General features: G+C 41.4%; 1 protein-coding gene and 1 long non-coding RNA gene across 2 annotated transcripts; one reads left to right on the plus strand and one right to left on the minus strand.

The window, feature by feature from the left end:
• Positions 1 to 1,660: 1,660 nt before the first annotated feature.
• LOC144013593 (uncharacterized) lies at positions 1,661 to 16,846 on the plus strand. Its single transcript, XM_077512662.1, has 2 exons — positions 1,661 to 2,096; positions 13,324 to 16,846. The coding sequence occupies exons 1-2, from the start codon at positions 1,973 to 1,975 to the stop codon at positions 15,462 to 15,464; spliced, it is 2,265 nt and encodes a 754-aa protein (XP_077368788.1). The 5' UTR covers positions 1,661 to 1,972; the 3' UTR covers positions 15,465 to 16,846.
• On the minus strand, positions 6,376 to 8,567 carry LOC144013733 (uncharacterized). The gene is made up of 4 exons (XR_013282307.1): positions 8,313 to 8,567; positions 7,374 to 7,617; positions 6,625 to 6,808; positions 6,376 to 6,524 (listed from the first exon to the last, which is right to left on the minus strand). It is a non-coding gene; the product is annotated as an uncharacterized LOC144013733 (long non-coding RNA).
• Positions 16,847 to 17,841: the final 995 nt, after the last annotated feature.

Genomic DNA, 17,841 nt, shown 5'->3' on the forward strand with positions numbered 1-17,841 from the left:
GTCCCAAGGTGTGCTTGTGTGCGTGGATGGCAATCAATCCGGTGTACCCCGCCTACTGGCTGGCAACCAGTCCGGTGTACCGCCTACTGCCCAAAGGCAGCTGAGATAGGCTCCAGCACTCCCCGCGACTCTTGTGAGGAATAAGCGGTCACGAAAATGGATGGATGGATAGTGACCACCCCGGCACAACCCCCAAGCCAGCACCTCCGACCTAATGTTAACTGCCTACAAACTGTATACGTCTCATATCAACGTATAACGAACGTATAGTTATGCTGCATTCGAGGATGGTCGAAAGTCGGACTTTTCCGAGTTCAAACCAGGAAGTGTGTACGGGAACACCCCCTTTAACTCGGAAATTCTCTTGCGAAGTTGGAAGAAAAAAGAATGACCCCGACTTCACCGGCGGACTACAATGTGATGTCACTCCGAATGGCAAAACACAATTTACTCGAGTATAAAACGAAATGCCTTTCTTCATTCATAAATATTCGATATAACGCCACGTAACGCAACGTACGTGACAGTATTGCCGCTATCTCCCTGCATGAAATGATACGGTCAACTACTTAACTGTATGGAATGCTTATGAAATAAGATTACAACTATATATTAAGCAAAATTGCAAAAAGCTGAGTTTTCTGGAGGTCAAAATGAGTTTTGAGGACCAAAATAAAAAACACTTTCTCACTATCCGCCATTTTGGTTGTTTACTTTTGCCTCGAACGCTTTCAGGTCGGAACTGGGGAAAAACAACTCGGATTTATCCGACTTCCGACCATCCTCGAATGCGACATAAGTTTGTTTTTTTTATTCGACATAACCAACATCAAATACAATACAAACAAATTAAGCACCACAAAATGTTAGCGACATAAGTTATACAGCAGTCTGCTCGCGATGTGAGAGGAGCAAGATGGCCGCCCTGTGACTTCACCGGCTGTCCAGCCTGTCAAGACTCTATCGGTGACCCTGCACGATCGGTGACGCGCATGCGCAGAAGATCCCGCCATCTTTGCTCGCCAACTACGGCAACTCCACTAAAAAAAAAGACATTTATATGCCTGCGCGATAGTGCGCGTTCGTAAAAACATCATACGTCATTTAAAAAATATTTCTTAAATTCTTGATGCATTAAAAAGAACCCATTTTAATTCTACAGGGTTTAAACAACAAACGTTTTACTTTGGACCCCATTACATTCCTAGTGATTCTTCATTGTTATAATTATTTTTAGTCTGCAGTATTTTTATTGTCTTTAGAACAATATGTGGCCAATATCATTGGATAGGTTTGGAGGGTGGGTGAGGCGGGGGGTCATTTAAAACACACACACAGCAGACTTACTATAAAGTACAACAATGCAGACTCACTATAATAAAATGAGGTCAAAAGTAAAATGTTCATCTTATAGGATTAAAAATTACTTAGTTACTTTTAAATGCCTCAATAAGTAATCTATATGGGTTTTTTTCCTCTATGTTGTATCGTGTTTATTACAAACGCGCATTATCGCGCACGCATATAAAGGTATTTTGTTCTCGTGAGTTGCCGTAGTTAGCCATTCAAGATGACGAGATCTTCTGCGCATGCGCGTCACCGATCGTGCAGGGTCACCGATAGCGTCTTGACACAGCCCATAATCCAGTCATGTATTCAGGTCAGTGCTCCTGCCTGACTTCGAAGTACGTTTTCTTGCCAGACGCCCTCCGGAAAATCTTTCTTTTCGATTTGGTGCTGAGCAGCTGAACTGACTGCAGCCTCCACACAGGACGCTCATCACTACTTTGAAGGACTGCAACATCATTTATTAAGACTTTGTGGCCAGATAAAGTCGTCTCGGGCGCGTTGAAGCTTTGCGGCCTAGTTAGCTTAGCTTAGCTTAGTTTGCTAGCCGCTAACAACCAGACGTGCTTGGTAACTGCGACACACCGACAACTAAGTGTGACATTTTGGGCGTTATTGTGCCAACATGTGTGCAAGAACGACACCGAAGGACAAGGAGGAACTTTTTGGAGTAAAAGAAGAGAGTGAGGAACATCTTCAACTGCTGGGCCACGTTTGCATGCAGCCTCGTGTTGTGCTACGCAGAGCAGGTTTGTACATTTCTTAGCTTGCTTACTTCGTATAGTCGAACTTGTTTCTATCGTGAAAATAATATTCATGTGTTTGTAGTTGAATGGAATCCTACACAGCCCCAAAAACTAGTGATGGAGAAACCAAAGCATTCTGAAGCACTGAATCAATCTGAAGTAATTTTGTTGAAGTGGCTCGAAGCATTTGACCGGAGCCAGACTTTTCAGGGTGTCAAAATATGGTAAATTTGGTAGGCCAAATTTGTTTGAAGGGACCGCAACATGAAAAATAAACTTTTTTTTCAGGCCTGCGCTCTGAGGATGATATGAACTGTGGCGTTTTAAGGCAATGAGGAGCATTTGCCCTATTTTGTCAATGATTTTGTTCACAAAATGTGTTCCTTTATCCCTGTAAATGGTTTCAAGGATACCATGTTGTGGTATGAGATCTTTGCATAGTGCCTTAGCTACTGCTCGTGTGCGTCAGGCTACTTAGTCGGGAACAGTGGCGGAGCCAGACTTTTATAAATAGGGGGCCAGGGGGGGGGGGCGGGGGGGGGGGGGGGGGGCAAGGATACTTCATCCAAAGATGATGCCAAATTTGTTTTCATGAAAATTAATTTCAATCAGAGTCTCTATCGATGTTCAAATATATTTAAGTACATATTAAGCACAGGGGAGATTTTTTCACATAATGTGCCGGTTATTAAGAATGTATAAAATGTACAAAAATAATAATTCAGCACTGTTTAACTTGAATGAACTTGCACGCACACGCAGATACTGTATTCATGCAATTACAGTACTTTTATCAACACAACATTATAATACGAACATAATGCGAATTTGTATTAGAGTATGACTAAAGATCCTGTCTAAGTGCCAAACTCTCCTTGTCGTTTCATTTTCCACACACCCTATGAAAAATAAATTTATTACTCCAACTACTACTTCATTTACAACCACATAATTTATTAATGTGATTAATTAATAATTATGTTAATAAATCCTCCACTTCTCCCTGTAAATGCAAACGTCAGTGTCTGTTTGAACTTTCAACCATTGGAGGGCGCTATTGTATTGCATAACAACAACAACATACTTATTTTTAGCTTGCACAAAACTACGTTGCTTATTGATGTCCGTCCAAAACAATCTATCTGAACTAGAGGTGTCAGTGGATTAAAATTTGTAATCATAATTAATCGCATTACTTCAATAATTAACTGACTATTAATCACACATTAATTGCATATTTTATATCTCAATTTATACCTACATTTACAATAAAATGTACAATTTCAATATGTTTTTTTTTAAGTCATTGATAGAGTAATTTCATCACAATTCAATTAAAAGAATTTAAAAATTCATTGATAGAGTAATTTCATAACAATTCAAGAAAAAAAGTTTTCAAAAAAATAAAAATAAAATATGTGCTGTACTGTAAAACCAAACCAAAGCGTGACTGATTTGTTTTGGTCATTTTTCTATCACTACAACATGGTAGAATTGCATTTGTAAGACAATAGTGAAAGCTCAATGCATTTCTCTTTTCATGTTAGGAGCTGCCTAATTTTTAACATGAAGTAACTTGTGAAATTATGCACATTTTTAAAACTGTAAAATACAACAGTCCCCACAAATATATGCATTCGCGCTTGGCTTTTATTTTGTTAAGTGAAATAGGATGTGCATTGTAAAATGACGAATTTTTACTGCATAGGAACCAGAAACGACCGATGTGTTCTTTTCATATTAATAGCGCTGTAATTTTAAACAATAAGTAACTTGCGAGTTTCTGCACATTTTAAAATTGTAAAATACAACTTGACGCCAATCCCCACACATTAGGTAGTATCATTTAATTTATTACTGCTAAATTGTGTTATAGTGACTCCTTTTTATGACGTCGGACGCTTTTATTTTGTTAAGTTCTCGGATGCGAGACGCAGCTGAGGCCGCTCTACTGTTACAGCGAACACATCGGTAGTTTCACTTTCACCTTGATGAGATATTTTGTGGAGATGCTGAATAAAATACGCCTCACATTTAAAGATAAATAGGATTGGGCTCACTCCAACTGTCAAGACGGCGTCCATTCGGCTCTTTACTCTCACAGGGGTTTCAGAGTGCCCATGGACGCCTCTTGGTGCTCGGTGCGAACGCAACGGCTAACCGAGTGCGTTCTTTCAAAGCAAGGCACGGGTGGTAGTGGTGAGACACAGTCCAAATGGCTCCTCCACCTATATTCTGCCCCTTAAACACTGTATTTTAGCTCCAGTGCATTTCTATTGGGTAGTTTTGACGTGGACGTTTCTACTGCGTGGTGACTAGAATTCCCTGAGTAGAGGCTTTCCAAATAAGGAGCGGTCGTTAATCGAGCGTTAAAAAAAACAGTGCCGTTGAAGGCACTTTAAGTTAAAGCCCCAGTGTGTAGCTCACGACCGCCATCTATCGGTCAAACAAGATAATGCAATGATTTTAAGCACACGAACTATGGCGTCCCAGAGAGACCCTACTTCAACAGCCTACCACCAATTTCACCGGAACAGAACGCAAACAACTTCTGGTATTCCCTCGAGTGATGACGTAAGTGAATTGCATTTGTTAGACATACTGTACAGACCCCTAATATTTGTGATTTAGTCATTTAATTTCAGAATTAATATTTTTGTCGGCATTGTTAGGAAATACTGTACGTCAGCTAATGATAATGGCTATCTATGTTCATATTTGTTAGTGCAACTAAACTATGCAACAGAGAACACACAGTTATATGTTTTATAGACATGTGGACCATCTCAAAGAGGGCGAGGAGGGGGCGATTGAGACGATGAGGAAGAGAACGCGGTGTCTCGTAACGTACAATTATGTCATCATGGAAAAATAATTCCATTCGAGCATGCATGTGAATGGCTCAAAACATACCTTTGCTTGGAATATGTGGTATTTAGATTACATCGTTTGCTGATATGTTTAGTATATCGTACAAAAATAATGGTGTTAACTGAACTACACATCTGCAACTCAGACTCGTAACCCCCCCGTGTCTTGTTGCTACTAACCACTCAGAAAAGTGCTGCTTACAAAAACATTTGAAACCCTTTACTCAGATATCGATTTGTCACCATATTGAACAATTTTACCTAATAAATATCACTAAGCAACTTAATTAGTTTTGATTGAAGATACAACAGCTTCCTTGTACTTCGATGTGCAGGAATTTACATGGCTTTCACAAATAGTCTTGCTCATGTAATAATGTACTTCATTGGCTCAGTGACTTTCAGTTCATTGTTTGGTACCTCATCTGACATACAATTGTTACCTTCTTGCAGAGACTCGTACAGGAAATGACCATGGAGGAACATGAAGATATCCAAGTCCAGCTGATAGACTGACACCAAGAAATACTTTTTGACACATTGCTGACACATCAGCACCACCATGATTTCCTGTACCTGGATCCCACATCAGCACCACCATGATTTCCTGTACCTGGATCCCAGACTGCAGCACCTTGGTGACTTGTGGCAAATAAGTGACACTTTCCCAGATCCTCGAGGACAATACAAAGGTTTTTTACCTGGCATATAATTAGTCCATGTCTGACACTTGTTGTTGTAGTTTGTATAACTTGTATATTGTTGTTGTGTGTTAATTTGTACATTTTGAATAACTAAAAAAATACTATCTCCTTTGGCGTCAACATGCAGTGTTCATTCGACACCTAACACTATTTTACATGAACAGAAATGTAAAACATCAAAAGCCTGGAGAATTATTAGAAATGCTTGCAATGACAAGGAATTCTTCATTGGCCAATGAATGTAAGGTACAGTACATGAAAATGAATAAATAAAATAAAGTAAAATAAAAGTCTACATGAAATGAACATATTAACTAAAAAAAAAAAATGCTGTTATAATATAATGAGCTACATGAATTGCAGTTGTTCCAGAAATTTACCAATACGCTGTGCATTTCAAAATATGGAAAATAGACATACAGGTTTGGGCCAAAAGTAGTGTTACAGAGCAGGTATGTGTTGTACACAGCTAAAATATCTGATTAACTCAATACCATGATGTTTTTTTTTTTTTTGTGTGTGTGTGCTGACATTGCCCCCCATTAACATTGCAACATTCCTCAAACTCTCCCGAACACAGTATGATCTGTAACACTACTTTTCGCCTACTCTATGATGTTATTGGGGCAAAATTAAGGAAGGCTTGTCCATTGATTGTGTGAACAGACTGCAGTAAAAATGAAGTCACTTCAATGTTTGCTGGTTTTATTAAGTTTGACATGCTCCTTGACTGCACAAGTACATGTTATGGAGTGAGGGCACGTTCCCACCAACGATGATATCATATTCTTCAAAGGCTTGCTGAGGAAAGTGAGGGAGGAGTCACTCCATGGCTTCAGACACCTGGTCAGCAGGTCCTGTGTAAAACAAGTGGTGCTTGTACATGTGACCATTCCGTATTGCTTCACACAAAAAGTTCATGTAGTGTGCAATGCCGTCCATATGTAAATGACATACCAAGACGTCGGCTGACTTCAGTTTGTTGCAGCTCAGATATGGTAGGTGGAGATACTGGTGGTACAACACCGAAGCCTTCTGGGGTCCTGCATTCAAGTGTCCTCATTTGGGACATTCCAATTTGGCTGCTGAGGAAAGTGAGGGAGGAGTCACTCCATGGCTTCAGACACCTGGTCAGCAGGTCCTGTGTAAAACAAGTGGTGCTTGTACATGTGACCATTCCGTATTGCTTCACACTAGGGGTGTTAAAAAAAATCGATTCGGCGATATATCGCGATACTACATCGCGCGATTCTCGAATCGATTCAATAATCGGCAGAATCGATTTTTTTTTTTTTTTAGGATTCACACCTTGAGCATGGAAGAATGTTATATGAACGGCACATTAAGCCTTAATATTTTTATTTTAATGCTGTTCAAACATGAAACAGATTACAACCTCTATAAGACTGAAATTTCAGATAAATAAATAATACATTTTCATATAAATCTTACACTCTACAAGCTTACTGATTAGTATTTTCTAAATATGAATGAAAAAAAATCGCAACAATCGACTTATAAATTCGTATCGGGATTAATCGGTATCGAATCGTGACCATTCGTATCGGGATTAATCGGTATCGAATCGAATCGTGACCTGTGAATCGTGATACGAATCAAATCGTCAGGTACTAGGCAATTCACACCCCTACTTCACACAAAAAGTTCATGTAGTGTGCAATGCCGTCCATATGTAAATGACATACCAAGACGTCGGCTGACTTCAGTTTGTTGCAGCTCAGATATGGTAGGTGGAGATACTGGTGGTACAACACCGAAGCCTTCTGGGGTCCTCCATTCAAGTGTCCTCATTCGGGGCATTCCAATTTGGCTGCTGACTCTCCCCTTGATATTTTTTTTTCTTGCAGGTCGGTGATGTATTTAAACGGTGCATGAATGCTTGTATACATCAGAATATGGTTCTGGAACCCCTCAAGTTTGGCTGTTGATCTAGTGTGACACAAACAAAAACACAATTATAAAATAAAATAGAATAATTGATGCTACTACTATATGTCACCAACTTTCCAACAAAGCCCCCAAAATAGAGGTAAGATCTTTAGTTTTTGGGCCCAAAACATTGTATTAGCTAGATAAAAGTAACATGACTGCATAGAATATGCAAAGGCTGCTTGCTTGTCGAATTTCCGTGGAAAACGTGGCAGCCTGTAAATTCTTGTGCACCCAATTACACAATGGACCAGTACACACTTGAGTGAGAGAGTTCAGACTCTAGCAGTGCTTACGGTACAGCCAGCATTTAAGTCCAGAAAGTTATTCCCTGCCGAAAATTAATTTCGAGAACACTATTTTCACCAACCACAACGAAAATAATTTTCAACTCCTCCACTAATACAGTATGCTTTAGATTCTCCATTGAAGTTATGGGCAAATATACCTCCGAAATCACAGTTACATTACATTACACAATAACTTGCGCATTTACTCTAAATATAACGTGCCAGCGGGAATCTTTTTTTTTTTCAAAGCAAGTACCTACATAACGAAATCGTTCGAGTGGTGCGGAGTTGCTAATCAACAGCTACAGTGATCGTAAAACAAAGGTACGAACATCGTATTAATTAGTACGGAGTATACTTTTTCTCTCGCTCTCAAAACGTAAACACAAATGTACTCTTACTTACCGGTCAAGTAGAAAGCAGTCGAAGGCACCGGCACGTCCCAAACCTAGTCTGTTCCTCATTTCTCTCCATCTGGCAAATGCGGCTACAATATAAACTCTTGTTTTGTCGCGCTGAAATAAAATAAATTCCCAAAGTAAGTGTGATGCTTGATAATGCTCTCTTCGGGGACCGGAAACTCTTCTTCTTCGTGGAAATGCGGTCGCCATACAAACCGGAAGTGCGTTCCAAAAACGCGTTAAGAAATGGAGCGCTGAAATTTGTGTTTCACGGCACCCGTAGCAGAAAGATGGCGGCGAAACATGGCGGACACTAGAAGCCGCGGCTCGGACATGTAAGATAATTTGCGATTTCTAGACTAACCGTTATATTTAAAAAAAGTACGTTTATGCGATACAACATATCTTTTTACATACTACTAACACAAACAATTGGTTTTTTTTTCCGAATGATTTATTGTTTCACCACTAGATGCCACTGTATAATACTGAGTGTACCTTTAACGAGATAATAACGCGACAATTTTGACACCCATAATCTGAACATAAAAGTTATTTTAAACAGTCACTCACGTCTCACAGGCAAACAAACATGATATAGCCAAACGCCAACATGCATTCTCGGTACTCAGGAGACTGCTCCTTAAAACAGATGATTCTCCTTCTCCAGACTCCTAGTGAGGTGGATTATAATGCTTTGTCGTAAGTAGCGCCAGCCACTGTTCAGGAGGGGCATAACAATTAGTAGGCGTCTGCTTGAAAAAAAAGCTGGCAGGCTGCATCGGCAAGGCGTGCGATGTCACTGCGCCGGTGCCGTGATATGTCAATCATTTGGCGTCTGCTGGGTCCAATCACATTTCAGCAGGGGCACGTGCCACCCCGGCCCCCCCTCTGGCTCCGCCATTGGTCGGGAAGATTTCGACCTGTTTTGAAAAAAGCATTGATAATGACTACTAGACAGTACTATTTTCCTTCACTTTTGTTTAGCTCAATGAAGTGCATGTGTATCCTCTGAAAAAGATATGTAGCTTGGGGTAACTGACCGCGTTTTGGGCTCAAGTTCACTTGTGGATTGTGTCGCGCACAGGATAAACAAGCTTTACAAAAATTCCTTGAAAATCGGTAAAAGCCGTAGGTGGTATAATGTGTTTGTACCAAGGCTGTCATCCCCGCTGTTGAGATCAGAGTGTTTAGTTTAGTTTATTTATTGTTTCCTTTTCCACATTACAGCTTACATCGATCACATCACATCATTTGCAACATTGACATCCGAAAGAAGGGCTGACGGGTAGAAGCCGATGGCTTATTCGAGACCTTTCCCCATCGATCCATGACTATAACGCATCAGTCATATACATTGTTTAGAATAGTCATTGATTCATATTCTTATCCATCCATCCCATCCTATCCTAGACACTGTTTGCTCAGTTCATCTTGAATGTCCATGTGTAGATTGCGGCTAGTCCCAGTCATTTGGAACTGGTGAATCGGTCCCCGGACGCCACCAGCAGGCCCGCCCCACCAGGCGAGCAGCCAACGGAAGCGCAATTCTTCTCTTTCACCAGTAGGGTCTTTGCTGACCTCGGAGCAGCTTTCACACATGTTGTGGTATCCAGAAGAGCAGATTGGATTGTATTCGACCCATTGCTTTGAGCAATTTTGCCTCGATTCTGGTCAGCTTGCACCACTGTTGCTACTTGTAGTTGTTGTTTGAGGAGCGCGACCAAGGCCAGCTCACCCAGCAGAGCGGCCCACACCAGCCGCACTCCAGGCACCAGACCACCAACTCCATTTTGCATATTGACAGCAGATTGTAGCCACAATACAGCCTTATCATGTAGCCTTGACTGTTACAACAAATGTCCAAATGGAATCAGAGCCAGACAATCTTTGGTTTCATACGGGAACAGAAATACATGTTATCAACGCAGGTGTTTAAACATGAGTTAGCCTTGGCAATGTCAGCAAGTAATCATATACAACTCCAGTTTTGGGTACTTAGTGATGTAAGTTACTGTTGTTGATGTCTCTCATGCTCATGCAATTGACATTTCGCAAACTCCACCCCAAGATTTCGAACTTGGTCTTTAGTTTCTAAAGACAGTGACTCAAGCTGTTTTTTTTTTTTTAACAGCAATCCTCTTTTCTTTATTGCCGAAAACAATGAGCTCCGTTTTGTTTTCGTTCAGCTGAAGGAAATTTTGGTTCATCCATTTGTTAATTTGCTCTAGAGAATGACACAATACGTTAATAGAACTGCTGTCATTTGGGGACATTGATAAATACAGTTGTGTGTCATGTGCATAACTATGGTAGTCAACATCGGCGTTCTGAAGCATTTGACCCAAAGGTAACATATACAGACTGAACAACAGGGGTCCAAGGACTGACCCTTGAGGAACCCCACATGTCATGGCCTTTCGATCAGATTGAAAATTTCCAATAGTCACAAAGTAACTCCTTTCCTCCAAATAGGACCTGAACCATTTAAGGACTGTTCCATCTAATCCCACCCAAGTTTCCAGTAGGGGGCTCTATCCCAGAGGGCAGACACACGGGGGTGACACGGTCAGACAGAACCACCGGAGATGTCAACTCCACCAGGGCGATATCGTTGTTAAACGTCTTTGGGTTGAACTGGAAGACATGGAAGACATTTTACTGTTGAGGGTTGCTTGCGGATCTTCCCATTCATCCAGGTCATTTCATTCACAGGGAACTGAATCAATCGCAGCTGGACTGCTGTTTGTCTTACAAGACATTTTCCTATCATCTGAGTGGGCTTGATCAGTTCATGCAACAAGGCTTGATTCCTAACCTAATCTGAAGCTGTTATAATGATGGATTAGGAATGGGATCTCACTTGAGTGGATACTTTTAGCAATAAAGTGTATATTCGCCCTACGGATGGAAGACTACCTTAGGATGAGGGATGATGCGGTTGACACCCATGGCTTGGGTGACGCTGATTCAAAGTCTCTCAAATCTGTAGAAGAGCCTGCGCCTCTCTGTCGTCCTATCCATTCGCTTTTCCTCCATTTTAAATATTGCAACCAATGAGGACATCATCATAACTAATAATGTCCATCCATCCATCCATCCATCCATCCATCCATCCATCCATCTTCTACCACGTATCCGGACTTGGGTCGCCAGGGCAGCAGCTTTCGCAGTGAAGCCCAGACTTCCCTCTCCCCAGTCACTTCTAGCTCCTCCGGTGGGATTCCTGGGTGTTCCCAGGCCAGCCGAGAGACATAATCGTGTCTTCAGTGTGTCCTGGTTCGTCTCCATGGCCTTCCCGCTGTTGGGACATGCGCGGAACACCTCTCCAGGGAGGCGTCCAATAGGCGTCCGAGCCAGATGCCCGAGCCCCCTCAGCTGTCTCCTCCCAATACGGAGGAGCAGTAGGTCGACTCTGAGTCCCTCCCAGATAGCTGAGCTCCTTTTGGCCGCTCCTGTATTAATAAAAGAAAAAGAAAAGAAAAACTACATAGCACAGGTTTATTGGTGCACATCCATCATCCATCAATCCATCCATTTTTTTAACTGCTTGCTCCTCACGAGGCTCGCGGGGGTGCTGGAGCCTATCCTAGCTGGCTTCGGGCAGTAGGCGGGGTACACCCCGAACTGGTTGCCAGCCTTCGCAGAGCATATTGGTGCACAATGAACCAATAATTATTTGCAAAGGGAACACTGCCACAGTTTTGCTGCCCTTGCTCTTTTTAATTGGTTTTCGTCTACATCCAAACCTGTCACATGTGCCACATTGCATCTGTAAAAAGAAAGAGACCAAGGCAAAATTTTTGCCATCTTGTGTGCAGTTATGTCAGTAGTAAAGAATAGGGAATCATCGCCCGTTGTAGATAACATAATCTGTGCGATTAAAATGTATTATAATTATTTATTATAAGAACATTTCTGTTACTATTGGTCAGGAAGTACTATGCACTCAAAATATGATCTAAATATAGATGATGCACACCTCTTAATTTTTCAGTTGAAATCTTCACTCATTTTGAATGATTTTTTTTTTTTCTGTAAAATTTAGCGCTTGAGCGCAATAGCTTCCAGGTCATGTGATCTATTGACCCCAAATCAGTGCTGCATCATAGTGGCATGTCTGATAGATGATGCACACCTTTTATTTTTTTCAGTTGAGACCTCCCCTTATATTTAATTGTTTTCTATAAATATCAATTTAGCTCAATAGCTTCCAGGTCATGTGACTTGTTGACCACAAATGCATGCTGCATCACATTGGCATGTCTGATAGATGATGCTCACCTTTTACTTTTTCATTTTAGGCCTGCACTTATTTTTAGTTAATTATTTCTGTAAATATTAGCTTTTGAGCTCAATATCTTCCGGGTCATGTGACCTATTGACCCCAAATCAGTGCTGCATCATCGTGGCATGTCTGATAGAAAACACACACTTCTTATTTTTTTCATTTTAGGCCTCTACGTATTTTTAACATTGTTTTACTATAAATATTTGCATTTTTGCTTAATGGTTTTTAGATCATGTGACCTATTGACCCCAAATTAGTATTGGCTCAAAGTCGCATGTCTGCTCGATGACACACATTTATTTTTTTCTCTATTTCAACCTTTCCTTCATTTTAAATTAACTTAATATTGTACATATCAATGTTATTGCTCAATATTACCCCACAACAATATTACCCCCTCATTTGGAGCCGCGAGCTACAAAAAAATGGAGGGCAAAGTGAAAGTGGAAGCTTAAGGTATTTTGTTTTTGGCTGAAACAGTACGTCGATCACTACTTCCGTGGTGTAAATTGTCATTCATTAAATCGTTTGTGTCGGCATATACTCGTCTTGCTCAAGCTATCTTAGCTTGCTAGCTGCTAACAAACAGAGTGCACAATTGCTACACATTCCTCAGCAGCTGTGCCCAAGTCAAGGTGCCACTGTAGAAACAATACACGTCAAGTCGCGCTTTAGATTTGACTGAACTAAACCAAATGTGTATTTGTCTTCTTGTGTCTTGCAGATGTTGGTGAAAAATATCTTGGTCCTGAGAAGCAGGAACTGAAGTCTCTTCATGTTAAAAAGGAGGAGGAAGAGCATGCTTACATTAAAGAGGAGGAAGAGCCCCTTCGTGTCAAAGAAGAGGAGGTTGAGGATGATGTCACCAAGTCACCACTGACCTTTGTTGCTTTAAAGAGTGACGATAACGGTGAGCATGAGGAGGACAGAGGGGCGGAGCCCCAAAGCAGCAGCTCAACTCAACACATGAAGACAGAAGGTGATGCAGACCAGTGGGGACCACCACAAGCACAAAGTGATGACACAAGGTCACAGTCTGCTGACACGGACGACGACGATGAATACGCTAAACGTAACCATGCTGACAACAACCGCTGCAAATGTTCTCAGTGTGGGAAAACATTCAGTTCAAAAGGGTATTTGAAAGTTCACTTGAGAAAACACACTGGAGAAAAACCTTTTGCCTGCCCAGACTGTGGCAAAAGTTTCTCTCAGCAGTCACATTTAACAAGCCACACAAGAACACACAGTGGAGAAAAACCCTTTGCCTGCCCAGACTGTGGCAAAAGCTTCTCTCAGAAGTCACATTTAACAAGCCACACAAGAACACACACTGGAGAAAAACCTTTTGCCTGCCCAGACTGTGGCAAAAGCTTCTTTCTGAAGTCACATTTAACAAGCCACACAAGAACACACAGTGGAGAAAAACCTTTTTCCTGCTCAGACTGTGGCAAAAGTTTCTCTCAGCATTCACATTTAACAAGACACACAAGAACACACAGTGGAGAGAAACCTTTTTCCTGCTCAGACTGGGGCAAAAGTTTCTCTCAGCATTCACATTTAACAAGAAACACAAGAACACACAGTGGAGAGAAACCTTTTTCCTGCCCAGACAGTGGCAAAAGCTTTTCTGATAAGAGAAGTTTAAAAGAACACACAGGAACGCGCACTGGAGAGAAACCTTTTGCCTGCCCAGTCTGTGGCCAAAGTTTCTCTCGGCAGTCACATTTAACAAGCCACACAAGAATACACAGTGGAGAAAAACCTTTTGCCTGCTCAGACTGTGGCAAAAGCTTCTCTGTTAAGGGAAGTTTGAAAATACACAAAAGAACACACACTGGAGAGAAACCTTTTGCCTGCCCAGACTGTGGCAAAAGATTCTCTGATAAGGAAAGTTTAAAAAAACACACAAGAACACACACTGGAGAAAAACCTTTTGCCTGCCCAGACTGTGGCCAAAGTTTCTCTCAGCAGTCACATTTAACAAGCCACACAAGAACACACACTGGAGAAAAACCTTTTGCCTGCTCAGACTGTGGCAAAAGCTTCTCTGAAAAGGGAGGTTTAAAAACACACACAAGAACACACACTGGAGAAAAACCTTTTTCCTGCCCAGACTGTGGCAAAAGATTCTCTGAAAAGGGAAGTTTAAAAACACACACAAGAACACACACTGGAGAAAAACCTTTTGCCTGCCCAGACTGTGACAAAAGATTCTCTCGTAAGGGAAGTTTAAAAAGACACACAAGAACACACACTGGAGAAAAACCTTTCGCCTGCCCAGACTGTGGCAAAAGATTCTCTGATAAGGGAATTTTAAAAACACACACAAGAACACACACTGGAGAAAAACCTTTTGCCTGCCCAGACTGTGGCCAAAGTTTCTCTCAGCAGTCACATTTAACATGCCACACAAGAACACACACTGGAGAAAAACCTTTTTCCTGCCCAGACTGTGGCAAAAGATTCTCTGATAAGGGAAGTTTAAAAACACACACAAGAACACACACTGGAGAAAAACCTTTCGCCTGCCCAGACTGTGGCAAAGGATTCTCTGATAAGGGAAGTTTAAAATCACACACAAGAACACACACTGGAGAAAAACCTTTCGCCTGCCCAGACTGTGGCAAAAGATTCTCTGATAAGAGAAGTTTAAAAACACACACAAGAACTTACACTGGAGAGAAACATTTTTCCTGCCCAGACTGTGGCAAAAGCTTCTCTCAGCAGTCACATTTAACAAGCCACACAAGAAGACACGCTGGGAAGGAACCGTTCAGTTGCTGTATTTGTGCTAAAAGATTCTCTTGTCAAAAGTTTTCTGAGAGACACGAGTGTGCTGGTGACAATAGCAGCGATCTTTGAAGCTTAAAAATAAAAATAAAGGGAGTGAGGCTGTGCTATGATGTAAAAGTGTAAATGATTTGGAATAAAATAGAGAGGGAAGAAAAAGGTGATCGACGCTAATTTTGAAAATGATAAAGAGGAATATCAGAAAAAAATGCAAAAAAACATGAAATACAAAATCAAAATGAATTTGCATTTTGTTGAGGGACATCATGGATCAACTCCTCCCGTTGTAGTCCTTCGCTGATCTCGAACCTTTCTCATGCACATTGAGACCCAACGAGGTGATATCTTGCATGGAGCCCCCCAGAACCCAAAATTTAACAGCAACAAAATTTAAAGGGGAAGTCAACCCCAAAATGTTCTTAATATGTTGTATGTGCCTCCACTCGTCGAAACACGGCATTCAGATTAATCAATTTTGCTCCAGTTCCAAGTGTCAGCGGCTGCGACAATAACCTCAAATCATGTCGGATATCTCTTGCCGTGTACAGTGTTGTGAAAAAGTATTTGCCCTCCTCTCAAATTCTCCCTTTTATTGCGCAGTTTGCCAAGTTGAACATTTATCAAAGATAACCGCTATTATGACTTGAGACGTCGACATGACTCCTTCCGTGTCGGTGACCTTGTTCGAGTGAAAACACAGCCCAGGTCAGATGCTCACTCTAATTTTACAGCTCAACTTGCTCCCCTATTTGAGGGACCACTGTGTGTGTCCGAACGACTCAGTGATGTGAACTACAGACTCGCTTGGGTGGACTCTGGTGCTGATGCTGGTGTTTATCATATTGTGAATATGCAGCCGTTCCATACTTGGGATTCTCTCACTGCCAAGAGACAATTGGTTTCCTCTCCTGCTGAGAGGGGGACCTCTGGGATCTCGGACACGGACTTTTCCGCCCCTCAGGCCCCATTAGGAGATGCTGATGCTGAACTTGAGCCATTTCCCTTTGGTTCAACGGACATTGACTCTGATTGTGAGGCGGACACTGTTCCCCGGGGTCTCCCACCCGGGTCTGACCCTGACCTGGCTTTAAAAAAAATAAAAATAAAAAATCCACTGTACATTTTCATTTTTACAATTGATTATATGTCGATTTTTGTTGTATACGGTGCTTGCCTTTTGTGCGTACCATCCATAATTGTGTTCTATGTAGAGATGCTATTTGGTATGGTCAGTTGCTTCTTAAGCTGTTTACGGCTGTGGTCAGCCTTTTTCTCACCAGGCAGTGTGGCACCGCGCCACCTGGCATCTTCTTTGTTTTTGTGTAGAACTAGGTTTTTTTTCCCTTTTGGCGAGCAATAGTTGTTGTTTTTTTGTATTGCCCTGAACGGAAATTATAATGCGCGGTGCCGTCGAGCCCGCTCTCTATTTGTGTTGTTTAGAATAAATGTTGACTTTGTGGACTGAAGTTGCTCTCCCTTTTTGTTTTGCTGGCCCGCTGCGCCGTCCATGGCAAATCAGCCTCCGCGCGTTACAGACGCTGCGGAAACACAATTCTAAATTCCCTGCTGAACTTTTAAACCAAAAAGTCCCTTTACCCAGAACTCAATGAAACTGGACTTGTTGGTGTAAAAGCAGCAGCTCTTCATTAGTAGGATATGCTCTGTAACCTTAAAATCAAACATTGTCTTGAAGGCTACCTGTTTCAGCTGCATGTCCAGTAGGGGTGGGCGATATGGCTTTAAATTTATATCACGATAATTCAAAGAAATTTGCGGTGACGATATTTTTGACGATACAGTGGTACCTCTACTTAAGATCGTCTCTTCATACGAAAGTTTCAAGTTTTGAAACTCCTCAACAGGAAAATATTGCCTCTAGTTGTGTGAAGGCTGGAGGCCTTCACACATATGTCATTCAACCTTTATTATTGTTTTTTACTTAAACTTATTCCTCCCACTTTTTTGTCCCGCAACTACTTCCACATTTTTCAACCGATTCACTCCATTCCAGTTTCAAACTATTCCAAATATTCACGCGACGCATGCTTGTATTTTTATTATTCCCACGATTCACGCCTTACCCACAATTCCCGATTTCATACCCGATTTTCCCCCATTATTCTTAATGGGAGATTCTACATTTCACATTTACTTCCACATTTTTCATCCGATTCACATCATTCCAGCTTCAATATATTCCAGCAATTGGTGCCATGAGCGATTCCAGCTTTTCAGGTTGAAAATCCACACCGTACCCACAATTCCCGATTTCGTACCCGATTATTTCCCACATTCTACATTTCCCATTTACTTCCACATTATTCATCCGATTCACATCATTCCAACTTCAATACATTCCAGCAATTCATGCCGCATTCAGAAATTAAACAACCAAACACAAATTAAACAATCCACATTCATGTGAAGCATGCTAGCCCAAACCACTAAC

Source organism: Festucalex cinctus, chromosome 1, assembly GCF_051991245.1.
Source record: "Festucalex cinctus isolate MCC-2025b chromosome 1, RoL_Fcin_1.0, whole genome shotgun sequence".
NCBI lineage: Eukaryota > Metazoa > Chordata > Actinopteri > Syngnathiformes > Syngnathidae > Festucalex > Festucalex cinctus.